The sequence below is a fragment of the Loxodonta africana genome, chromosome 9 (genome assembly GCF_030014295.1).
Source record: "Loxodonta africana isolate mLoxAfr1 chromosome 9, mLoxAfr1.hap2, whole genome shotgun sequence".
In the NCBI taxonomy this organism is placed as follows: domain Eukaryota; kingdom Metazoa; phylum Chordata; class Mammalia; order Proboscidea; family Elephantidae; genus Loxodonta; species Loxodonta africana.
Window position 1 is genome coordinate 52,417,778 of NC_087350.1, and position 22,164 is coordinate 52,439,941.

General features: G+C 37.9%; 1 protein-coding gene across 11 annotated transcripts in view; it reads right to left on the reverse strand.

Annotated features, from left to right (window-relative positions):
- The window catches only part of RABGAP1 (RAB GTPase activating protein 1), a 177,002-nt gene that overhangs the window by 119,931 nt on the left and 34,907 nt on the right, over positions 1 to 22,164 (reverse strand). For 10 of the 11 annotated variants that reach the window (XR_010323034.1, XR_002785007.2, XM_023544938.2 and 7 more), the window contains 7 exons: positions 17,653 to 17,887; positions 7,773 to 7,977; positions 6,070 to 6,244; positions 5,329 to 5,486; positions 1,584 to 1,694; positions 879 to 945; positions 73 to 175 (listed from right to left, as the gene is read on the reverse strand). Coding sequence is in view for 9 of the 11 variants with exons in the window: in XM_010587642.3 (XP_010585944.1) it covers positions 73 to 175; positions 879 to 945; positions 1,584 to 1,694; positions 5,329 to 5,486; positions 6,070 to 6,244; positions 7,773 to 7,977; positions 17,653 to 17,887 (1,054 nt within the window). In the remaining 2 variants the exon portion in view is untranslated. Of the gene's footprint in view, positions 1 to 72; positions 176 to 878; positions 946 to 1,583; positions 1,695 to 5,328; positions 5,487 to 6,069; positions 6,245 to 7,772; positions 7,978 to 17,619; positions 17,888 to 22,164 lie in introns of those variants that run through there. The other variant, XM_023544940.2, reaches the window with a different exon arrangement.

Below are 22,164 nucleotides of genomic sequence, written 5' to 3' on the forward strand. Positions count from 1 at the left end.
AAAATTTCTGTTCACGATGTCAGCAATCTGAATATTATCAGAAATGAATGCCACACTTGTGTAAGTCAGCACCTTTAGGAGTTTCTTCATTTACGACTTGAAAATGTGGAGATTTTGGATTCCAGCTCCCAGTAATAACATAGGACTTTCCATCTGAGCTCTTGCCCATAGATTCCTAAAGAAAAAGAGTAACAACAAATCTTAATACCAAAGTGAATGAATAACAGCCAACCCCCATTTTGCTACCTTTAAAAAATACTGTTGTAAGAGCTGCAAAAAGATAAGAATGTGAAAGATTAGGTCTTCCTTAAAAGTAAAAGTGCATGTGAGTGATTACAGTTCGAATTAAAAATGTGCCAATTATTTATGCAATTGTCCTTGAAAAATTTCATAAAGTAAATGCTTTTAAATCAAACTGTACAAATATTAGGGAAATTCACTACCTAAATCGTATGCTGAATTCTTCTGTCAAGTGAATAATCACATCATTTTTAGTTGTGCAAATGAAAATTTTTATATAATAGGAGTAAGACTAATACTGCCTACCATTTGTAAAGCACATCACAGCTTGCAAACAATTCTCTCATAAATTTCTTCCTCTGATTTTCCTGCCAACCCTATGCGATCAATAAAGAAAAATTATTGCCACCACTGTACAGTCAAGAAGCCAAGACTGGACTAAGCAGGTTACTTATCCAACGTCAAAATAGTAAATAGCAAGTCAGGAATAAGGAAGCTCCCTTATCTTTGCATACTGCTTTATAGCTTATAAGAACACATTAATAAACATGTTTTTATATCAGATTCAGATGAGATAAAGTGAGACGACCTTTATTGAGAAAACAGTACATAATTTTCCAATAAAAAGCAATTCTTACCAAATCTAACAAGTGCATGTCGCTATTTCGTACATCTTTTCCTGGGCTCAGAAGAAGGCCAAAACACCTGTAAAAGAAGAACTAACATTAATTTGGAGAAAAGATAACACAAAAGAACTTTTAAACTAGGTCACTTAAAAAAAAAATATTACTGATGGAAAAGGACAATTAGAATTATCAATAAATTATAATCCTTACTGCTTTATAGTAATTGAGATAACTAAAGTCAGCACACTAATTAAACATTTATAAACGCTACTTCAAAGTCATTGAAAACTGGGAAGACCCTCAACAAGATGGATTGACACAGTGGCTGCAACAATGAGCTCAAGTGTAACAACAAATCTTAAGAATGGCGCAGGACTGAGCAGTGTTTCCTTCCGTTGTACACGGGGTCACTACGAGCCGGAATCTCCTCCACGACACCTAACGACAACATTTCAAAGTGGATGAAGCCTTCATCCCCTTATTAATAAAAAGAATTCTCTAAGGAATGAAACAATTTGCAAACACATTTCTGGATACAGTATATGACTTCATCATCCAAAAAAAAAACCCAGTGCCGTCGAGTCGATTCCGACTCATAGTGACCCTATAGGACAGAGTAGAACTGCCCCACAGAGTTTCCAAGGAGCGCCTGGCGGATTTCATTAGACTGATAAAACCAAAATTGATATTTAAGCTAAACTTACTATAAATGCTCACCTTTCAATAGCAAGTTCCTTATTAGTTGTTTGCTGCACATAGATGACAATTTTCTTATCAATTCCTTGGCGTAGTTTAAAGCATTGTCTGTCCTTATCTTTGGGAACTGCACTGTAGACCAACATGTTTCATTAATTTCACACAATATTTCCTTGCAATATGTTCTAGAATAATTTTTTTAAGCAAAGACCTCAGATCTCTGATTCTTTTCTGTGCCTCATGATGTGATAATATTCTATAACTAATCTTACTGCATTTAATCCACTAAGGCATTTATAGAAGCTAGAAAAACCACTTCTACGCCTCCTTAAATGTGGCTTGTGTCTTCCCTCCTTTGTTGCTGTGAAAATTAAATTAGGTATCTGTGAAGGACCTAGCAAGGCATCTAACACAGAGACACTCAAAAAAGGAAAAAAAAAAGCTTCCTTTATATGTGGTTACCGGTTTTTACAAATAAGACAGTAGCCATATCTGTTTACGTATACAATGAAGAAAAATATCCTTAAACATAGATCCTTTGAATTTCAATACAAGGTGCCTTTAAAAAATAATAGAGATAAGGAAGATATACCCAACATCAAGCTGCTACCTAATGGTTATTATCCTTAAGCAGTGATAACCTTATCACCATGTAATAATTACATACCTGTATAATAAGTAGAAACCCTGGTGGCACAGTGGTTAAAAGCTACAGTTGCTAACCAAGAGTGTCAGTTCGAATCCACCTGGCGCTCCCTGGAAACCACACGGGGCAGTTATAGTCTGTCCTATAGGGTCACTATGAGTCGGAATCGACAGCAACAGGTTCGGTTTTCTTGTGTGTGTAATAAGTATAAAAATAATACTAGCGATATTGTTAATAAACATTAGCTTAATAAAAAAGTTGAAAATATTCTTAAAATGCCAGTTTACCAAAATAATCCCCTAGTCTCCCACACACCACTTTCTCTAGCTTCTTTATTCTTCAAGGCAAACATCTGCCTGTGGCAGTCAGCCAATATGCAGCCAATCTAAATTATGTTTTATTCTTGTTCAACTTTAAAGTAATGGTAACAGAACAATTAGTAGGAACTATAAATGGCTATATAAAACTCTGAGTACCTATACAAACTAAAATGTAGCACTGAATAGTTTGAAGTCTATCAGGACTTATACAGTAACCAATTCAAAAACATTTTGTAACATTTAGATTAGAAAATCAAAGAATATTAACAAAGTAGTCCAGAAACGACAAACATTTTCAAAGAAAACTTTTGCATACCTAATCATTAAATAACTGTGGTTGACAGAATTTCACCAATAAGGAGAAAGACGGGTCTCAATTTTCAACTTAAATGCATTACAGGTACACTGGTTTTTACGTTATGTGGACACTAAAGTATAAATAAGTGATCCTGAAGTATAATCTCATCTCTCAGCAGTATTTAATGCAATAAAAACAACGGATATAAAGTTGTTTCTGGTGTCCTGAGTCTGAAGGGCAAGGAAAAGCTGCATTAACAGGAAGCAGAGTGGAGAACGTAATCAGGGGAAATTCATTTACTGAATGTCAGGGGGTCCAGACTATATTTCCAGTCTTGTCACTAGCTCAGTGAACGTATCCAAGCAGGGTATTTAATATTTAATTTCCGCTGTACAGATCAAGGTCCAGGCTTAACTTCCCTGGGTTTCTTTGTATCTATAAAATAAGTACAATATCAACCATCTATCTCATAAGGTTGTTTGGTGGATTAAATGAGGCCAAAAAAAAAAAAAAAAAGCTTTTTAGATAGTATGTAAAGGCAAAAGCTCATCTTTCTAAAGGATAAATTGAGAGGCAGGTTTATATTTACAACAACACGAGAATTATACTTCTTCAGGAATGAAGAGCATTAACTCCTCCCATAATGCTTTGTCTCTATTTTGATGTTACGGTAAAGCCACAATTTATCTTGTACTGTGGTCAATTACATATACATGTATCTCTTGGATAGGTGGTAAATCATACCAGTACACCATCATATTTTAACCATTCTATTCTGTTCACCATTTATTTCCACTTTTTAAGTTCACTGTTGTATAGCGTTAAGAAGACCATGTTGATAACCCCTGGGCTGCCTCAATGATTATTTCTGTGAAATATTTAATGACTATTCCCAGACATACTATAGAATTACTTGATAAAAGAAATCGCATTTGACAAAGAAGTTCAAATCTGACAAAGAAAGGCATACTTTTCAGTGAGTTTCATCACTGTATTAGATTAACACAAAACTATCTGAAACTCATTTTATTATAAACTGCAAATTTAGTAAGATCACACAACAAAAAGAGAACAAAGCCCTAACAAATGTGAAAAACAAATCTAACCCTCCAAAGATTTTCTGTAAAAAGCATTTCCTTGATGTAAGGGTAAATGCAACAGGGATGTTTGTGACCATTTACACTGAAGGTACCTGATCTCAGACGGGAGGACCCTAGTGTTTCTCCTCCAAGATCTCAGAAATCTTTCCTATTCATAACTGGAATTTATAGAGTAGACCCACATAAATACCTTTGGTAAAAGAAAATAAAGTTTTAACTATTTTGTTTCTTAAAAAGGAAAAAAAAAATCTTAAAAAGATTACTGATTGTCTCTTATACTTTGCAGGGAAAGAGTACACAAACTGTAGGAAGAAGTATCTCCGTGTTGCTGTGAGAACAGAATAGTATTTAATGACAGGATTTAGCGCAATGCCTCATACTTCAGTGCTCGAATCAAAGTGGAAGCTGCAATGTATACTAAATTGGCCACCAGATGGCAAGACAATTCCAAAGTCTCTAAAGGGAGACCCAGAGTTATTTTTCTAACAAATGAACCAATCACTGTGCTTTTAAATTTAAAAGCAAAATACTAGAAATCATTCATATTTTGATGTAGTTTTACTTCATCCATTTTTATAAGGTTGCTGTGAGATGGAATCAACTCAACAGCAATGGGTTTTGTTTGGTTTGGTTTGGCTTATGAGGTACTTTTGGAGGAAAGAGATTGCTATACACAACTATCCATTATGGTCCCAAGCAGTACTCATTTTGTGATATCACAATCATAAAATTTTAGAGTTTGAAAGGATTTTAAAGTCTAGCCATCTCATTTAACAAACAAGGAAATCACCAGGAGATGTAATGAGACTTAGAAAAGGTCACCCAGTTAATAAGAGCAATAATTAAACTAAAGCTTAGATTTCAATTCCAGGGTTCTTTCCACTAAAGAAGTTTTACTTAAAAACCAAAACCAGTTATTTCCATCTATCTATGGAAGGTTAGACTTCAGGCCCAGGCCTCATTTCTCCTCTCCCAATGTGTTCTATTAAATGTTCATGTAAAACTTGATTTCAACAGTCTTAAGTTCTTTAGATCATGAAAACAACAAAACAAAATCCAGCTACAAATCCAACTGACATAGCTTCTGCCATATCTTATAACAACAATCAACCAGATATTTTGAATCGCACTGAAAGAATGTGGTAATATAACAAAATTCTCCATGTGAATGAATTTTTTACTGCGTTAAAACTGTTTAAACCTTGCCTCTACAAATTTGCCTATTTCTTTTCCTTTATCACTTACATTTAAAAAGCTCTTTTCCTTTATCACCTACATTAAAAAACTATCTATAAAAGCAATAAAATACAGAAGTTACATAATCTGACCTAGAGTTTCCCTTGAACCACAGGTAATATATCATGTTAATATAAATACAAATTAATAAAATAAGATACCCTACCTAAAATAACCTTTACCATCATCTTCTTTTATTTCTAAAGACACAGAGAAGGTAAAGATGTCACTGTCAGGAGTCTGGAGTGCAGCAGCGGCTGAAAGTGGGGTCTGCTTGGCAGAACGGCGGAAGGCAGTGGCAAAACTGTAAAGTATCCGGCTTACCTAAAGTCACGTACAATCAGATATGTTAGGAAACGAACCATTAACAGGCTGGAAGGTTACCTACTTTGATGGAGGTTGGAGGGGCGCAAGGGACAGTGATTACTAATCTCTCCCCCTCTATTTCTTTTGGTAAATTATCTAATAGAAACTAGATAATAATAATCACAGTAACAGGCCTATAAAGCAAGCTACACTTAAAATGGCCAGAGGAGTTTAAAAAAAAAACAAACAATAGTAAACACTTGAAATCTAACTGAAAAAATGGTTTCCTAAATTGTCAGAAACTATCTAAACATACTTATAAAAGAATGGTTTGCAAAGGTATTATTGTTGGAACAAGGATGCCTATCTTACCCAATCAAGAAGCAGTCAACTGGTGCCCTCTAACACTCTTAGCAACAACAAGGTTCTGCTTAACCAGATTTTTACTTTATTTATACTGAGGCCCATCAGGCTGGAATCAGTAAAGTATTAACAGAGAATTTCATTTGGCTGAGGAGTGACCATAATACTGTAATCACTTCAACCTGGTGGGGGCATTGATGAAATTTCGCTTGTAGGCAGTTTTCTTTCACGGACTTACAGCTTCTTGTATTTCACACCGGAAGACGTGTATTCTGAAGAGCTCTGCATTGTAATGACTCTCAGTGAAAGCAAAACAGTCGCTCTCAGGAGTTCCATCATGTCCTCTGACACAAAAGAGAATTTTGTAGATAGGGTAGTTTGCTATCTCAGTGTTTGTCTGAGGATCTAAGAGTCTGTTTAAAAAAGAATATATAAAGAGATTCACAGGCATTACAGGCAATATGCACTATAGCCAGAATAGGAAACAAAACTCATCTCTCTTGCAAGAAAATCATATAAACCATTTTTAGTATGCTAATCATATTAATCCTAAGTCTTGATAAATAAGTCTCATATGGATTTCTTACATTATTGATTATCTAAATCCAAGGTACTAAAAGCTATATAATCCCAGGTTTTGGGAAAGCAAGCAGAAAGGTAAAAGCAAATCAGGAACATACAGTTCTTACACACTCTGCAACTAAATAAAGATTAGACCAATGGGTAGACTATCAAAATAGGTAATCATGCAGTGCTTCTCACTATCTTTGAAAAGAATGACCTAATCTGCACTATTATTAAAAACAAAAAAAACTGATGTTCTTTCTCACAGTGAAACATTTTTTGATTCAAGGCAAATAATGGGGAGAACCAAACCAAAATCCAAACCCATTGCTGTGGAGTCTATTCCAACTCACAGCGACCCTACGGGACAGAGTAGAGCTGCCCCATAGTTTCCAAGGAGCGTCTGGTGGATTCGAACTGCCAACCTTTTGGTTAACAGCCGTAGTAGCACTTAACCACGAGGCCACCAGGGTTTCAAAAGGGAGAGGGGTTGTACAAAATGTTAATTCCTCCAAAAAAAAAAAAAAAAAAGATTATTACTAAAATCAAAAGAATACCATGCATTCAAAATCAAAAGGATGTCATTAATTTGAAAATCTCTTCATACAACAAACACTTCTGTGATACCTACATGCCAGTCTCTATTCTGGGCACTGAAGACAAAACCGTAAAAGGCCTGAAAAGAACTATGCAATTTCAACACTGCATGGACAGAGCCACTGATGGTGATGGAAAGGGGGCCCTGAACATAAAGGAAGCACCTACGAAGGACACCTAACCCAGGCTCAAAGATACGTTGATTAAAAATTCTGGAAACCTAGGGTAGGGCAAGACAGATGAGTTTCCTTACTACCTTTATTGTTGTTGTTATTACTTGCCATTGAGTCGATTCCAACTCATGGTGACCCCATGTGTTACACAGTAGAACTGCTCCATAGGGTTTTCCTTCATCTTAAAACTCAAGGGACTGGACTGAAACAGTTAACATATTATCAACAGCATTTTGTAATTTTCAAAATCAATATGAAACTCCGTATTAAACTGTGTCATGCTAGTATTTGTTTCAGAGGTACACACAAATTATAAATTTGCTTGTTAGGCAGGCTCTCAGGTCAACATATTTCAATTATTCCAAAAACATTTAAATATCCAATGTTATGCAAGATTGGGGCTGGGCAAAGTATTTATAAAAAACTGTTACAAACGAATGACCAAATTTTATGAGGGTCACAATCCTTGAAAGACTTAAGTGCCTGATAAATTAAAGATTACATGAATGAAATTATTATGCATTTTGTTCACTAATGCTTCTCTCTAAAATAAATATGTCAGAGGTCTGATGTAAATGCTAAAAACATTTCTAAAAGTTGGACTTACCTCACAGTTCCTTCAGATACATTCGGCACCGAGAGGGTTACATCTAGTGAAATCTGACATTGGCTTCTTAAAATGGCCATCATCCTTAGAGCTTCCACTTCACTCCTTGGGGCATTTACTGAGGCACAGCCTAAATAAGTTAGTTTACTGAAAACTACACTGTCCTCATCGGCCACTGGTGTGAAAGGACTTGACACTTCAGAATCTGAAGGAACAATAAGATGATGATTATTTTGCTTTGACATTTTGTTGATATGAATAGCAAGAAAAACTAAAAAAGGTTAACATTGAAGTTCTAAAACTAAGTAATGAGATGCCATATCCCCAGGAGAAATGCTGCATGAAAGCCAGAAATTTCACACTGAACAGTTGCTGGGGAGTCAATTTCCACTTACGGTGATTCCATGTGTGTCAAAGTACAACTGTGCTCCATGGGGTTTTCAATGGCTGATTTTTGGGAAGACTGCCAGGTCTTTCTTCTGAGGCACCCCTAGGTAGACTCAAACCTCCAACCTTTCAGTTAGCAGCCAAGCATGCTAACCATTTGCGCCACCCAGGGACTTCAATCCAGGGCTTCAAACCAGTTCTGCCAACCTCATTCAAGGGCAATGAAGCGAAACCCGAAGTGACCCAAATTTAAAAAAAAATTTTACTTCAGATGAAGGTTTACAAAACAAACTAGTTTCTCATCAAACAGTTGGTACACACACTGTTCTATGACACTGGTTAACAACCCCAGGACAAGTCAACACTCTACCTTCTAAAGCCTGGGTCCCCTACTAAACAGCTTTCCTGTTCCCTCGTCTTCCAGTCCCTGCTCCAGGGCTGGTGCGGCCCTTTAGCTTTGTTTTGTTCCATGGGCCTGTTCAAACTTCAGCTGAAGGGTGAACCTCAGGAGTGACCTCATTACTGAGCTGAAAGGGTGTCCAGGGGCCATACTCTCAGGGTTTCTCTAGTCTCTGTCAGGCCAGCAATTCCGTTCTTTTTTTTTCTATTTTTATTTTTATTGTGCTTTAAGTTAAAGTTTACAAACCAAGTCAGTCTCTCATACAAAAACTTATACACCTTCCTATATACTCCTAGCTGCTCTCCCTTGAATGAGACAGCACACTTCTTCCCTCCACTCTCTATTTCCTCATCCATTCGGCCAGCTTCTGGCCCCCTCTGCCCTCTCGTCTCTTCTCCAGAAAGGAGCTGCCCACGTAGTCTCATTTGTCTACTTGATCCAAGGAGTTCATTCTTCACCAGTATCATTTTCTATCCCATTGTCCAATCCAATCCCTGTCTGGAAAGTTGGCTTTGGGAATGTTTCCTGTCTTGGGCTAACAGAAGGTCTGGGGACCATGACCTCTGTTGTCCTTTTAGTCTCAGTTGGACCATTAAGTCTGCTCTTTTTACGAGAATTTGGGGTCTGCATCCCACTGCTCTCCTGCCCTCTGAGGGGTTCTCTGTTGTGTTCCCTGTCAGGGTAGTCATCGGTTGTTGCCTGGCACCATCTAGTTCTTCTGGTCTCGGACTGATGTAGTCCTTTCTGTCTCTTGGGATTGTAATTACCTAGTGTCTTTGGTGTTCTTCATTCTCCTTTGTTCCAGGTGGGCTAAGGTCTAAGACAGCTTAGATGGCTGCTTGCTAGCATTCACGACCCGAGACATCACTCTCCAAACTGTGATGCAGAAATCTTTTTATAACAGATTTTATTACGCCAATTGACTTAGATGTTCCCTGAAACCATGGTCCCCAAACCCCCGCCCCTGCTACACTAACCTTTGAAGCATTCGGTTTATTCAGGAAACTTCTTTGCTTTTGGTTTAGTCCAGTTGTGCTGACCTCTCTTATATTGCGTGTTGGATTTCCCTTCATCTAAAATACTTCTTATCTACTATCTAATTAGTGAAAACCCCTCTCCCTCCCACTCTCCCGGCTCTCATAATCATCAAAGAACATTTTCTTCTCTATTTAAACTATTTTTTAAGTTCTTATAATAGTGGTCTCATACAGAATTTGTCCTTTTGCAAATGACTAATTTCATTCAGCATAATGCCTTCCAGATTCCTCCATGTTATGAAATGTTTTATGGATTCATGCTGTTCTTTATCAATACGTAGTATTCCATTGTGTGAATATACCATAATTTATTTATCCATTCATCTGCTGATGGGCACCCTGGTTGCTTCCATCATTGTGCTATTGTAAACAATGCTGCAATGAACATAAGTGTGGATATATTTGTTCGTGTAAAGGCTCTTATCTCTCTAGGATATATTCCAAGGAGTGGGATTGCTGGATTGTATGGTAGTTCTACTTCTAGCTTAAAAAAAGCTTTGTAAGGAAGCTCCAAATTGATTTCCAAAGTGGTTGTACCATTTTCCATTCCCACCAGCAGTGCAGAAGTGTTCCAGTCTCTCCACAACCCCTCCCAACATTTATTATTTTGTGTTTTTTGGATTAATACCAGCCTTGACGGGATGAGTTGGAATCTCATTGTAGTTTTGATGTGCATTTTTCTAATGGCTAATGATCGTGAGCATCTCCTCACGTCTCTGTTAGCTATCTGAATGTCTTCTTTAGTGAAGTGCCTGTTCATATCCTTTGCCCATTTTTTAATTGGGTTATTTGTCTTTTTGTAGTTGAGTTTTTGCAGTACCATGTAGATTTTAGAGATCAGATGCTGACTGGAAATGTCATAGCTAAAAACTTTTTCTCAGTCTGTAGGTAAACTTTTACTCTCTTGATGAAGTCTTTGGATGAGCATATGTGTTTGATTTTTAGGAGCTTCCAGTTATCTACTTTCTCTTCTGCATTGTTAGTAATATTTTGTATACTGTTTATGCCATGTATTAGGGCTCCTAACACTGTCCCTATTTTTTCTTCCATGATCTTTATTGTTTTAGATTTTATATTTAGGTCTTTGGTCCATTCTGAGTTACTTTTTCTGCATGGTGGGAAGTACGGGTCTTGTCTCACTTTTTTGCAGATGGATATCAAGTTATGCCAGCACCATTTGTTAAAAACACTGTCTTTTCCCCATTTAACTGACTTTGGGCCTTCGTCAAATATCAGCTGATAATAGCGGCTGCTCATGGATTTATGTCTGGATTCTCAATTCTGTTCCATTGGTCTATGTATCTGTTGTTGTACCAGTACTAGGCTTGTTTTGACTACTATGGCAGTATAATAGGTTCTAAAATCAGGTAGAGTAAGGCCTCCCACTTTGCATTGTATCTATAGATGGCTTTTGGCAGAATAGACACTTTTACAATGTTAAGTCTTCCTATCCATGAAGCAGGTATGTTTTTCCACTTAGGTAGGTCTCTTTTGATTTCTTGCAGAAGTGTACTGTAGTTTTCCTTGTATAAGTCTTTTACATCTCTGGTAAGATTTATTCCTAAAAGGTTTTATCTTTTGGGGGGCTACTGTAAATGGTATAGATTTGATGATTTCCTCTTCGATGTTCTTTTTGTCGATGTAGAGGAATCCAACAGATTTTTGTATGTTTATCTTGTATCCTGATACTTTACTGAAATCTTCTATTAGTTTCAGTAGTTTTCTTGAGAATTCTTTAGGGTATTCTGTGTATAAGATCAAGTCATCTGTAAAAAGAGATACTTTTACTTCTTCCTTACCAATCTGGATGCCCTTTTTTTCTTTATCTAGCCTAACTGCTCTGGCTAGGACTTCCAGCACAATGTTGAGTAAGAGTGGTGACAAAGGGCACCCTTGTCTGGTTCCCGATCTCAAGGGGAATGCTTTCAGACTCTCTCCATTTAGGATGATACTGGCTGTTGGCTTTATATAAATGTTCTTTATTATGTTGAGGAATTTCCCTTCTACTCCTATTTTGCTGAGTTTTTATCATGAATTGGTGTTGAACTTTGTCAAATGCTTTTTCTGCATCAGTTGATAACATCGTGTGGTTCTTGTCTTTCATTTATATGATGGGTTACATTAATTGTTTTTCTGATGTTGCACCATCCCCGCATACTTGGTATGAATCCCATTTGGTCATGGTGAATTATTTTTTTGATATGTTGTTGAATTCTACTGGCTAGAATTTTGTTGGGAATTTTCGCACCTCAGTTCACGAGGGATACAAGTCTTTAATTTTCTTTTTCTGTGGTGCCTTTACCTGGTTTTGGTATCAGGGATATGCTGGCTTCATAGAATGAGTTTGAGAGTATTCCATCCTTTTCTATGCTCTGAGATACCTCTAGTAGTAGTGGTGTTAACTCTTCTCTGAAAGTTTGGTAGAACTCTGCAGAGAAGCTGTCCAGGCCAGGGCTTTTTTTTTTTTTTTTGTTGGGAGGTTTTTCATCACCATTTCTTCTAGGTTTTGAAATTTGTTAGGGTACAATTTTTTTGTAGTAATCTGATGATTCAATTCTTTTAATTTCAGTTGGATCTGTTTTAGTATCGCCCATCTCATTTCTTATTCAGGTTATTTGCTTCCTCTCCTGTTTTTCTTTTGTCAATTCAGCCAATGGTTTATCAATTTTGTTAATTTTTTCAAAGAACCAGCTTTTGGTCTTGTTAACTTTTTCAATTGTTTTTCTGGTCTCAGTTTTATTTAATTCTTCTCTAATGTTTATTATTTGCTTTATTCTGGTGCCTTAGGGTTTCCTTTGTTGCTCTCTATTTGTTCAAGTTGTAGGGAAAATTCTTTGATTTTGGCCCTTTCTGCTTTTTGTACATGTGCATTTATTGATATAAATTGGCCTCTGAGCACTGCTTTTGCTGTGTCCCAAAGGTTCTGACAGGAAGTGTTTTCACTCTCATTGGATTTTATGAATTTCTGTATTCCATCCTTGCTGTCTTCTATGACCTAGTCGTTTTTCAGCAGGGTATTGTTCAGTTTCCAACTGTTTGATTTCTTTTCCATGCTTCTTCTGTTATTGATTTCTACTTTTATGGCCTTATGGTCAGAGAAGATGCTTTGTAATACTTCAATGTTTTGGATTCTGCTAAGGCTTGCTGTATGACCTAATACGTGGTCTATTCTAGAGAATGTTCCACGTGCATTGGAAAAAAAAAATATACTTGGCTCTTGTTGGGTGGAATGTTCTGTATATGTCTATGTGGTCAAGCTGGTTGACTGTGGCATTTAGGTTTTCCATGTCTTTATTGAGCTTCTTTCTGGATGTTCTGTTCTTCACCGAAAGTGGTGTATTGAGGTCTTCCACTATAATTGTAGCGCTAGCTATCTCAATTTTCAATGCCTTTAGAGTTTGTTTTTTGTATCTTGCAGCCCTGTCATTGGGTGCATAAATATTTGATATGGTTATATCCTCCTGGTATATTATCCCTTTAATCATTATATAGTGGCCTTCCTTATCCTTTGTGGTAGGTTTAACTTTAAAATCTATTTCGTGAGAAATTAGTATTGTCACTCTTGCTCTTTTTTGATTGTTGTTTACGTGATATATTTCTTTCGGTATGTTGAGTTTGTGCCTCTAAGTCTAAAGTGTGTCTCTTGTAGGCAGCACATAGATGGATCATGTTTTTTTATCCATTCTGCCACTCTCTCTTTATTGGTGCACTTAGTCCATCTACATTCAGTGCAATTATGGATAGATATGAGTTTAGTGCTGTCATTTTGATGTCTTTTTTTGTGTGTTGCTGATAGTTTCTTTTTCCCACTTTTTTGCTGAGTAGCTTATCTTTACATATTGTCTTTTCCTCTTATTTGTTGTAGTTGATTTTGTTTCCGCTGAGTCTCTATTTTTTTCTTGTATTTTATTTTCATGAGTAGGATTGTTAGTCTCCTTTGTGGTTATGTCAATATTTACCCCTATTTTTTTAAGTTTAAACCTAACTTTTATTTCTTTATATCGCCTTGTCGTCTTCTCCATATGAAAGACCTGACTGCATTTCTTAGTCCCTCTTTACTGTTTTAATGTTGTCTTCTTTTACAGAATGACATCGGTGTTTCCCTGTTTTGAGCGTTTTTTTTTTAATCTTGATTTATATTTGTGATTTCCCTATCTGGTTGACATCTGATTGCTCTGTCCAGTGTTGCAGTCTTGGGTTGATATCTGAGATTATTGGTTTTCTAACAAGAGAACTCCCCTTAGTATTTCTTGTAGTTTTGGTTTGTTTTTTATGAATTCCCTAAACTTCTGCTTATCTGGAAATGTCCTAATTTTGCCTTCATATTTGAGAGACAGTTTTGCTGGATATATATCTCTTGGCTGGCAATTTTTTTTCTTCAATGCTTTATATAAGTCATCCCACTGCCTTCTTGCCTGCAAGGTTTCTGCTGAGTAGTCTGAGATTATTCTTATTGACTCTCCTTTGTAGGTGTGACTTTTTATCCCTAGTTGCTCTTAAAATTCTGTCTTTATCTTTGGTTTTGGCAAGTTTTACTATAATACATCTTGGTGACTTTCTTTTAAGATCTACCTCACGTGGAGTTCGATGAACATCATGGATAGGTCTCTTCTCATCTTTTCACAGTATCAGGGAAGTTTTCTGCCAACAAATCTTCCACAATTCTCTCTGTATTTTCTATTACCCTCCCCTGTTCTGGTACTCCAATCACTCTTAGGTTATTTCTCTTCGTAGAGTCCCCCATGATTCTTAGCGTTTCTTCATTTTTTTCAATTCTTTTATCTGGTTTTTCTTCAAGTATATTGGTGGCTAGTGCTTTATCTTCAATCCCACAAATTCTGCCTTCCACTTCCTCAATTCTGCTCCTCTTTCTATTCAGTTGTCTAATTCTATAATTTTATTGTTAATCTTCTGAATTTCTGATTGCTGTCTCTTTATGGATTCTTTTAGCTTATTACATTTTTCATTATGTTCTTGAATAACCTTTTTAATTTCTTCAATTGCTTTATCTGTGTGTTCCTTGGCTTGTTCTGCAAATCGCCTGATCTCCTTCATGTTGTCTTGAAGAGTTCTGTATATTAGTCTTTTGTATTCTGCATCCGGTAATTCCAGGAAGGCACCTTCATCCAGAAGATCCCTTTATTCCCTGTTTTGAGAGCTTGTTGAATTGAACATGGTCTGCTTCTTTATGTGATTTGATATAGACTGTTGTCTCTGAGCCATCTATAAGTTATTGTATTAATTTGTTTTATGTTTGTTTATTGTATCCTAGCTTTTTGTTTTGTTTTGATATGCTCGAAAGGTTGCTTGAGCAAGCTAGCTTGATTATTTTCTCCTCTGAAGCTCTAATGTCCTGTCACCAGATGGCTAGAGCTGTTACCAGGTATATGAGCCTAGGAGTCCATTCACTTTTCTTTATGGATTCAGCTCAGGTGTCCAGGTAGTTGGTCATGAAGTGTGTGATACAAGCTCTGTCCTACAGTCTTACGGGGGCAGGAGTAATTCGTGTAGGTACTGGCATCTGGTTGCAGCCAGGGGGTCATGCTCTGAACAAGGCAGGTGGCTGATGACCATCGGCCCCCAAGTGTGTGTGAAGAAGGCGCACCCCTGTTCTGTAGAGCACACAGGTGGGTGGGTTCTGCAGACGGACCTTGGGCATCCAATGCTTTTGGCTGTAAGGACTGGGAGGTACCAGTTATCCTTGGGCCCCAGTCGTGGTTGACTGGGTGACCTGAGTGGAGCCACAAGGCCTTACGCCCCTGATGTGGGTAGGTGAGGACCCTGTTTAATAGGCAAAGAGGTGTCAAACATCAAACACCTACCTCTCCACCACACAGCTGCAAGAGCTGCAGTCTGTCAACAAGGGCTTATTCTCCTGAAATAGGCCTGCACAGGGCCATGCAGGGGGGAGAAGTATTCAAAGTCCACGGACCGTTTATGTCTGGACAGGAGCCGCTTCTGTCCTGAGCTCCCCAGGCTAGTGGAGCTGGGAGATTATCTCTTCCCGAATTGTGAATTTATTCGTTCTTCAAAGCTGTGAGAATGGCTCAGGTTGCACAACAGGACCTATCTCAGGCCCAGGGAAATTGACAGCCACTGAAGATGGCTTCGGGGCGGGGAACACAGTAAAATATATGGAAGTACTTATCTTTTGCCAAGAACGCCATTTTTCTCTGGTTTTGGAGGTGTGAGTAGGCTGTGTGGCTAGGTGTTTCTCCCTGAGGAAACTGCGGCTGAACGCTACCACCAGTCCACCACAGCCGCTCCAGGGAATGGTGCCTGAGGATTCCTGGTGATTCAGGTCTGGCAACTCCTCCCTGCTTCTGAACCGTCTCTCCCTACCCCTGCCACTCAGTCAAATTTTTAACTTCGCCTTTGACGTTCACGGCTTCTAGCTTTTCAGAAATGTAATCTTTTCACTTGTTTTTCCGGTCTTTGTTGTAAGAGGGTTCACCAGAAGCGTCTGAGTACTCTGCCATTTTCGCCCTGCCTCCAAGTCTTTCTTTTTGAGTTAGAATTTTGTTCTACGTTTTTCTCCAGCTCTGTCCGGGAGTCTCTATTGCGATCCCTGTCAGATCAGTCAGTGGTGATAGCTGGGTACCATCTCGTTGTAGTGGACTCAGTCTGGTGGAGGCTGTGGTAGATGTTGGCCGTTAGTCCTCTGGACTAGTCCTTCCCTTGTGTCTTTAGTTTTCTTCATTCTTCCTTGCTCCCAAAGGGTGAGACCAGTGGAGTATCCTAGATGGTCGCTCACAGGCTTTTAAGACCCCAGACGCTACTTACCAAAGTAGAACGTAGACGATACCCTTTATAAACTATGCTATGCCAACAGAGCTAGATATTCCCCGAGATCATGATGGACCTGAATTTTTAAAATGTGAGTGAACCAGAATGACAACCAGAACAGGAAAAATTACAGGTTGAAGCTCTGCTAGGAACGTAAATCTTCTTTACAAAAACAAGGGCAGTGTGTGTGTTGCACAGCAACCAAATCTCTTGAATGGTAGAGTTGGAAACAGCAGTGCCCTGCTCAAAGATGGTGGCCAACCACACTGCTTTGAATGTGCATTGCTCTCCACAGTCCTGGCAATTATCCAATTTCCCTCATTAGGCTCCTGAAAGGGCTCACTATGCCTCTTCCAAGTGTCCCGTTCCAGGGCTTTGGCTCATAATTTTTTTTTCCCCCATTCCCGTTATTATCCTGCTTCACCCAAATTTTAAAATTTTGAGTCTGTTCGTATTCTGCTTCATGGGCCATGACTGAACCAGGCTGAAGCCCTGCTCCAATCTCACTCTAGAGGTCTGTAACTAACATCAAGATTTCCAGGTACTACTGCAGCATCAGTTGCAAACCTAAAAGGTGACCCAAAGGTTCAGATCTGATTTAGCTTCTTGACTCTTCTAATTTGTTCTGCCTTTATAAGTTATATTTAAGTCAAATATAAATTTAGTACTTCACTACTCTGAAAAATTTTATCTCTGATCTGTCTTCTTTCTGATCTGCACTGCCATAATTATTTCTCTTATTATTTTAGCCTTTTTATTATGTTCTCTTAATCCCCTTGCTTTTACTTTCTCAATAAACATTGGCAATTGTAACCCTATTTCTCCTAGTGAAGTTTTATAACTGTCTTGCTTGCTGTGCCTTTTCGCTCTCTTATTCTAGTCTCCCTCTTTACCCTAGGCAACTACTCCCACAGAGCTACACAAGCTTAGAGCAAACATCTATTCACAAAGCATTATCCCTTCATTTCTCCAGCATCCTCCTCAAATTCTTTCTTTTCCCTGAAAAAATCTTTAAGCAATCTGAAAAAAAGGTTCTCTCAGAGTCATTTAACTAGTTTCTCTTTTTACAGTATAACTGAAATACATTTAAAGGGAAACCAGAATGGCACATGAAATTTACCCCTTTCACATCCCCCTAGACTTAGGGGATCTGGAGATTCTAGAGAACATAGATAATAACTTTTGCTCTGAATTAAACCTAGTACAGGGTGGACACTCAAATATTAAAAGCAATAACCTTCAGTTACGCAAGCAATGCAGCAATCCTAACCTCCTTGTCCAGGTTTCACTGGCAGGCTCATCTCTGGTTTCTGGATCCCTACTAATGGCACAGGGTTAATGGTAGACGAAGCTGAAAGTTGATTAGAAAGAGGTGCATCTCCTTCGCCATCCAGGTGTGATCTTTCCACAAGTTCCTTGTCCCCTGGCTGGTCGTCCATGGGGGGATCCATCAGCACATCTGCTAGTTCTTTTTGCAGCTGCTGCTCACTTCCATTCCCCACAATCTGAGGGTCACAAATACACGCAGTCAGAAAAGTGAGAGAGGTCAGTACTGAATAAAATGGGTCCACTTTCTAAAGAAAATCACCAGCATTTCTTTTGAATGTTTTCAAAAAAATAAAGCTGCAACAACAAAAAAGCTGCAGCTGCTCTTTTAATGCCCAAAATTTTTCATGAAAGCCTTTAGAGTGAAGTTCAGACTAATAATGTGATAGCCTACCAAAGTTACTGAAGTCCTCTTGTGTCCTAGTCTAACAATTAAAATATCTGCAAATTGTCTGGTGAGATACAATGCTTCGAAGAACACCTTTAGTAGCTTTTCTCACCCTAAAGAAAAAAAGGCATGGGGCAATGTGTTCACTTCTAAAAGCTGTCAGCAGGAACATATTTACAAGGCAATAAATTTCTCACAAATATTTTTACCAAATCTGTTCTAAGTCTTCTGTATGCTGATATGAACAGGTTTTTTAAGTTCTGAGACATCTGAATGAATGTGGGGAGATGAATGTATGAAATATTCCAAGGGAAAAAGCACCCTATTTCAATAATGTCAATTATTTTTCTGGAGACACGATGGCTTATTATTAGTTGCTAAACAAGTAAGCAAGTGCAAAATCAAGTAAATACTGTCCAGTGCTAAGGAACATCACCAATGACAAAACTTAGTATTGTCACTAAGTGCTTATTCAAGAAATGCTTGATCCCCTAAGAGTGGGAACAAGATAAGGATGCCCTTTACCACCACTTCTATTTAACATTGTGCTGGAAGTCTCAGCTAGAGCAATAAGGTAAGAAAGAGAAATAAAGGGCATTCAAATTGGAAAGAAGTAAAACTATCCCTATTCGCAGATGACACAATCCTACACACTGAGAACCCCAAAGATTCCACAAGAAAACTACTGGAACAGATACAGCAGAGAAGCAGGACATAAGATCAACATACAAAAGCAGTTGGATTCCTACACACCAACAAAGAGAACTTCAAAAAGGAAATCAGGAAAAAAATAACATTTATAATAATAATAATAAAAAAAACCAAACCCAGTGCTGTCGAGTTGATTCTGTAGCCGCTAAAAAAATACTTAAGAGTAAATCTAACCAGGGATGGAAAAGACAAAGAAAACTACAAAATACTGTTATTGTAAGAAACCAAAACAGACATAAATGGAAAAATGGAAAGACATACCGTGCTCATGGATAGAAGACTCAACACTGTGAAAACTGCCAATCCTACCAAAAGTGATCTACAGATATAACACAATCCCGATCCAAATGCCAATGACATTCTTTATCAAGATGGAAAAACTAATCACCAACTTTATATGGGAAGGAAAGAGGGCCGGGATAAAAAAAGCATTATGGAAGAAAAAGAACAAAGCAGGAGGCCTCACATTACCTGATCTCAGAACCTATTATAGAGCCACAGTAGTCAAAACAGCCTAGTACTGGTACGATGACACACGTAGACCAATGGAACAGAGTAATTAATTCAGATATAAATCAATCCACTTATGGTCAGCTGATCTCTCACAAAGGACCAAAGTCCATTAAATGGGAAAAAGACAGTCTTTTTAACAAATGCTGCTGGCAAAACTGGATGTCCATCTGTAAAAAATATTAAACAGGGCCCATCCCTCACACCATATACAAAAACTAACTGATAATGGATCAAAGACCTAAATATAAAACCTAAAATGGTAACAGTCACAGAAAATAAATTAGGAACACTAGAAGCCTTAGTACATGGCATAAATTCAATACAAATCTTAACTAATGATGCACAAACACTAAAACTTAAATGAGATAACTGGGAGCTCCTAAAAATTTAACACATATGCTCATCAAAAGACTTTACCTAAAGAGTAAAGAGAACCTACAGACTGAAAAAATTTTCTGGCTATGACATATCTGACAAAGGCCTAATCTCTAAAATCTATATCACGCTTTAACACCTCGATAAGAAAAAAACAAATAATCCAATTTAAAATTTAGCAAAGGATATGAGCAGACTCTTCACAAAAGAAGACTTTCAGGCTGCTAACAGACACATGAGGATAAAAAAAAAAAAAAAGCCATTAGAGAAATGCAAATCAAAAAAGTACAGTGAGATACCATCTCACCCCAACATTACTGGCGCAAAACAAAAACACAGAAAATTGCGAATGTTGCAGAGGCTACAGGGAGGTTGGAATGCTTATGCACTGGTGGTGGGAATGTAAAATGGTATAACCACTACGGAAAACCATATGGCGCCCTCTTAAAAAGCTGGTAATAGAAATACCATATGATGTAGCAATCCCACTCCTAGGAATATATCCTAGAGAAATAAGAGCAGTCACAAGAATAGACATATGCACACCCATGCTCACTGCATCATTATTCACAATAGCAAAAGATGGAAACATGTAAGTGCCCATCAACAGATGAATTGATAAACAAATTATGGTATGTACACACAAGCAAATACTAGGCAATGATAAAGAACAACATTGAATCTGCAAAACATCTCTCAACATGGATGAATCTAGAGAACATTATGCCAAGTAAAGTAAGTCAATCACAAAAGGACAAATAGTGTAGTATGAGACCACTATTATGAAAACTCAAGAAAAGGTTTACACAGAGAAAAAACCATCTTTTATGGTTACGAGAGAGGGGAAAACATTAACTAGATAGTAGCCAAGTGTTAACTTTGGTAAAAAGAAAGACAACACATAATACAGGGAAAGTCAGCACAACCTGACTAAGGCAAAGCCATAGGAGCTTCCTAGACATATCTAAGCGCCTTGAGGGACTGAACTAATGAGGCTGAGGACTGGGCACCATGGTCTCTGGGGACATCTAGGTCAACTGGCATAACACAGTTCATAAAGAAAATGTCCTACATCCTACTTTGGTGAATAGTGTCTAGGGTCTTGAAAGCTTGCTAGTAGCCATCTAAAACATATCTATTGGTCCCATCACATTCGGTGCTAAGGAGAATGAAGAAAACCAAAGACACAAGGAAAATATCAGTCCAAAGGACTAATGGACCACATGAACCACAGTCTCCGCTGGCCTGAACCCAGGAGAACTAGATGGTGCCCGGCCACCACCACTGACTGCTCTGACAGGGATCACAGTTGAGGGTCCTGGACAGAGCAGGAGAAAAATGTGGAACAAAATTCAAATCCACAAAAACAGACCAGACTTACTGGTTTGACAGACTGGAGGACCCCCGAGACTAGAGCCCCCAGACATCTTGCTAACTCAGTACTGGAGCCACTCCCAAAGTCGACCTTTCAGCCAAAGATTAGACAGGCCTATAAAATAAACATTAACATGCATGAAGAACGTGCTTCTTAGTTCAATCAAGTATAGGAGACCTAATGGGCAATGGGCAACACCTGCACAAAAGCAAATACGAGAAGGCAGAAAGGGACAGGAAACCTGAAGGAATTGACATGGGGAGCCTGGGGTGTAAAGGGAAGTGGGACAGTGCTGATACATTATGGGGATTGTAACCAATGTCACAAAACAATTTGTGTATAAATTTTTAAATGAGAAACTAATTTGTGCTGTAAATTTTCATCTAAAACACAATTTAAAAAATGCTAGAAAGATTAACAAAATAATTAATTTAGGGAAAGGAAGTCATGAAGAAAAAAGGGGCTGACTTAGGAGGCTTTCTGAAGACCAAAGCCTGACAAAAAATCAAAATGGGTGGGGCTACCAGACTGCTAAAAGGAATGACATCTATCCAATGAAATTATCACAAAAGTTAGGATGCAAAATTCCAATATTAGCAGTACCTCTAGGCAACCAACGAATCCAGTTCAAACATCTTTTACTGTTTTGAGCTTTTGTAACTCTATAAATTTCAAGTGCCTCTGACTGTAAATTATTACTGGGAAACAGTCTAAAGCCTTTTTTGCTGACATTTTCCCAAAGAAATTCTGACACTTAAGCTACTCTTGCCTTGGAAATAAAAGCCAGACAGGTGCTCAGCCCCCTGGCTTCAATGACAAATTCTGTTTCTGTGAATTTCATTTTATGTTTTGTGTGATTGCTAATAGAACTGCAAGTGCGTTGAGTAATTTCAACTCTTTGTTATGCCTAATTCTACACATACAGGAGTGCAATCAAATTTCTTTTTCCGGAAGTTCTGCTTTAAAACGTTTTATAAAGCACTTAAAAAGGAAACTGGCGCTTAGTTCCACTTATCCTCTTAAAACCGGAGAAATACTGTATCATCTAGAGTTAACAAAATATATCCAATTGATCCTGAAGTTACTGTTTTCTC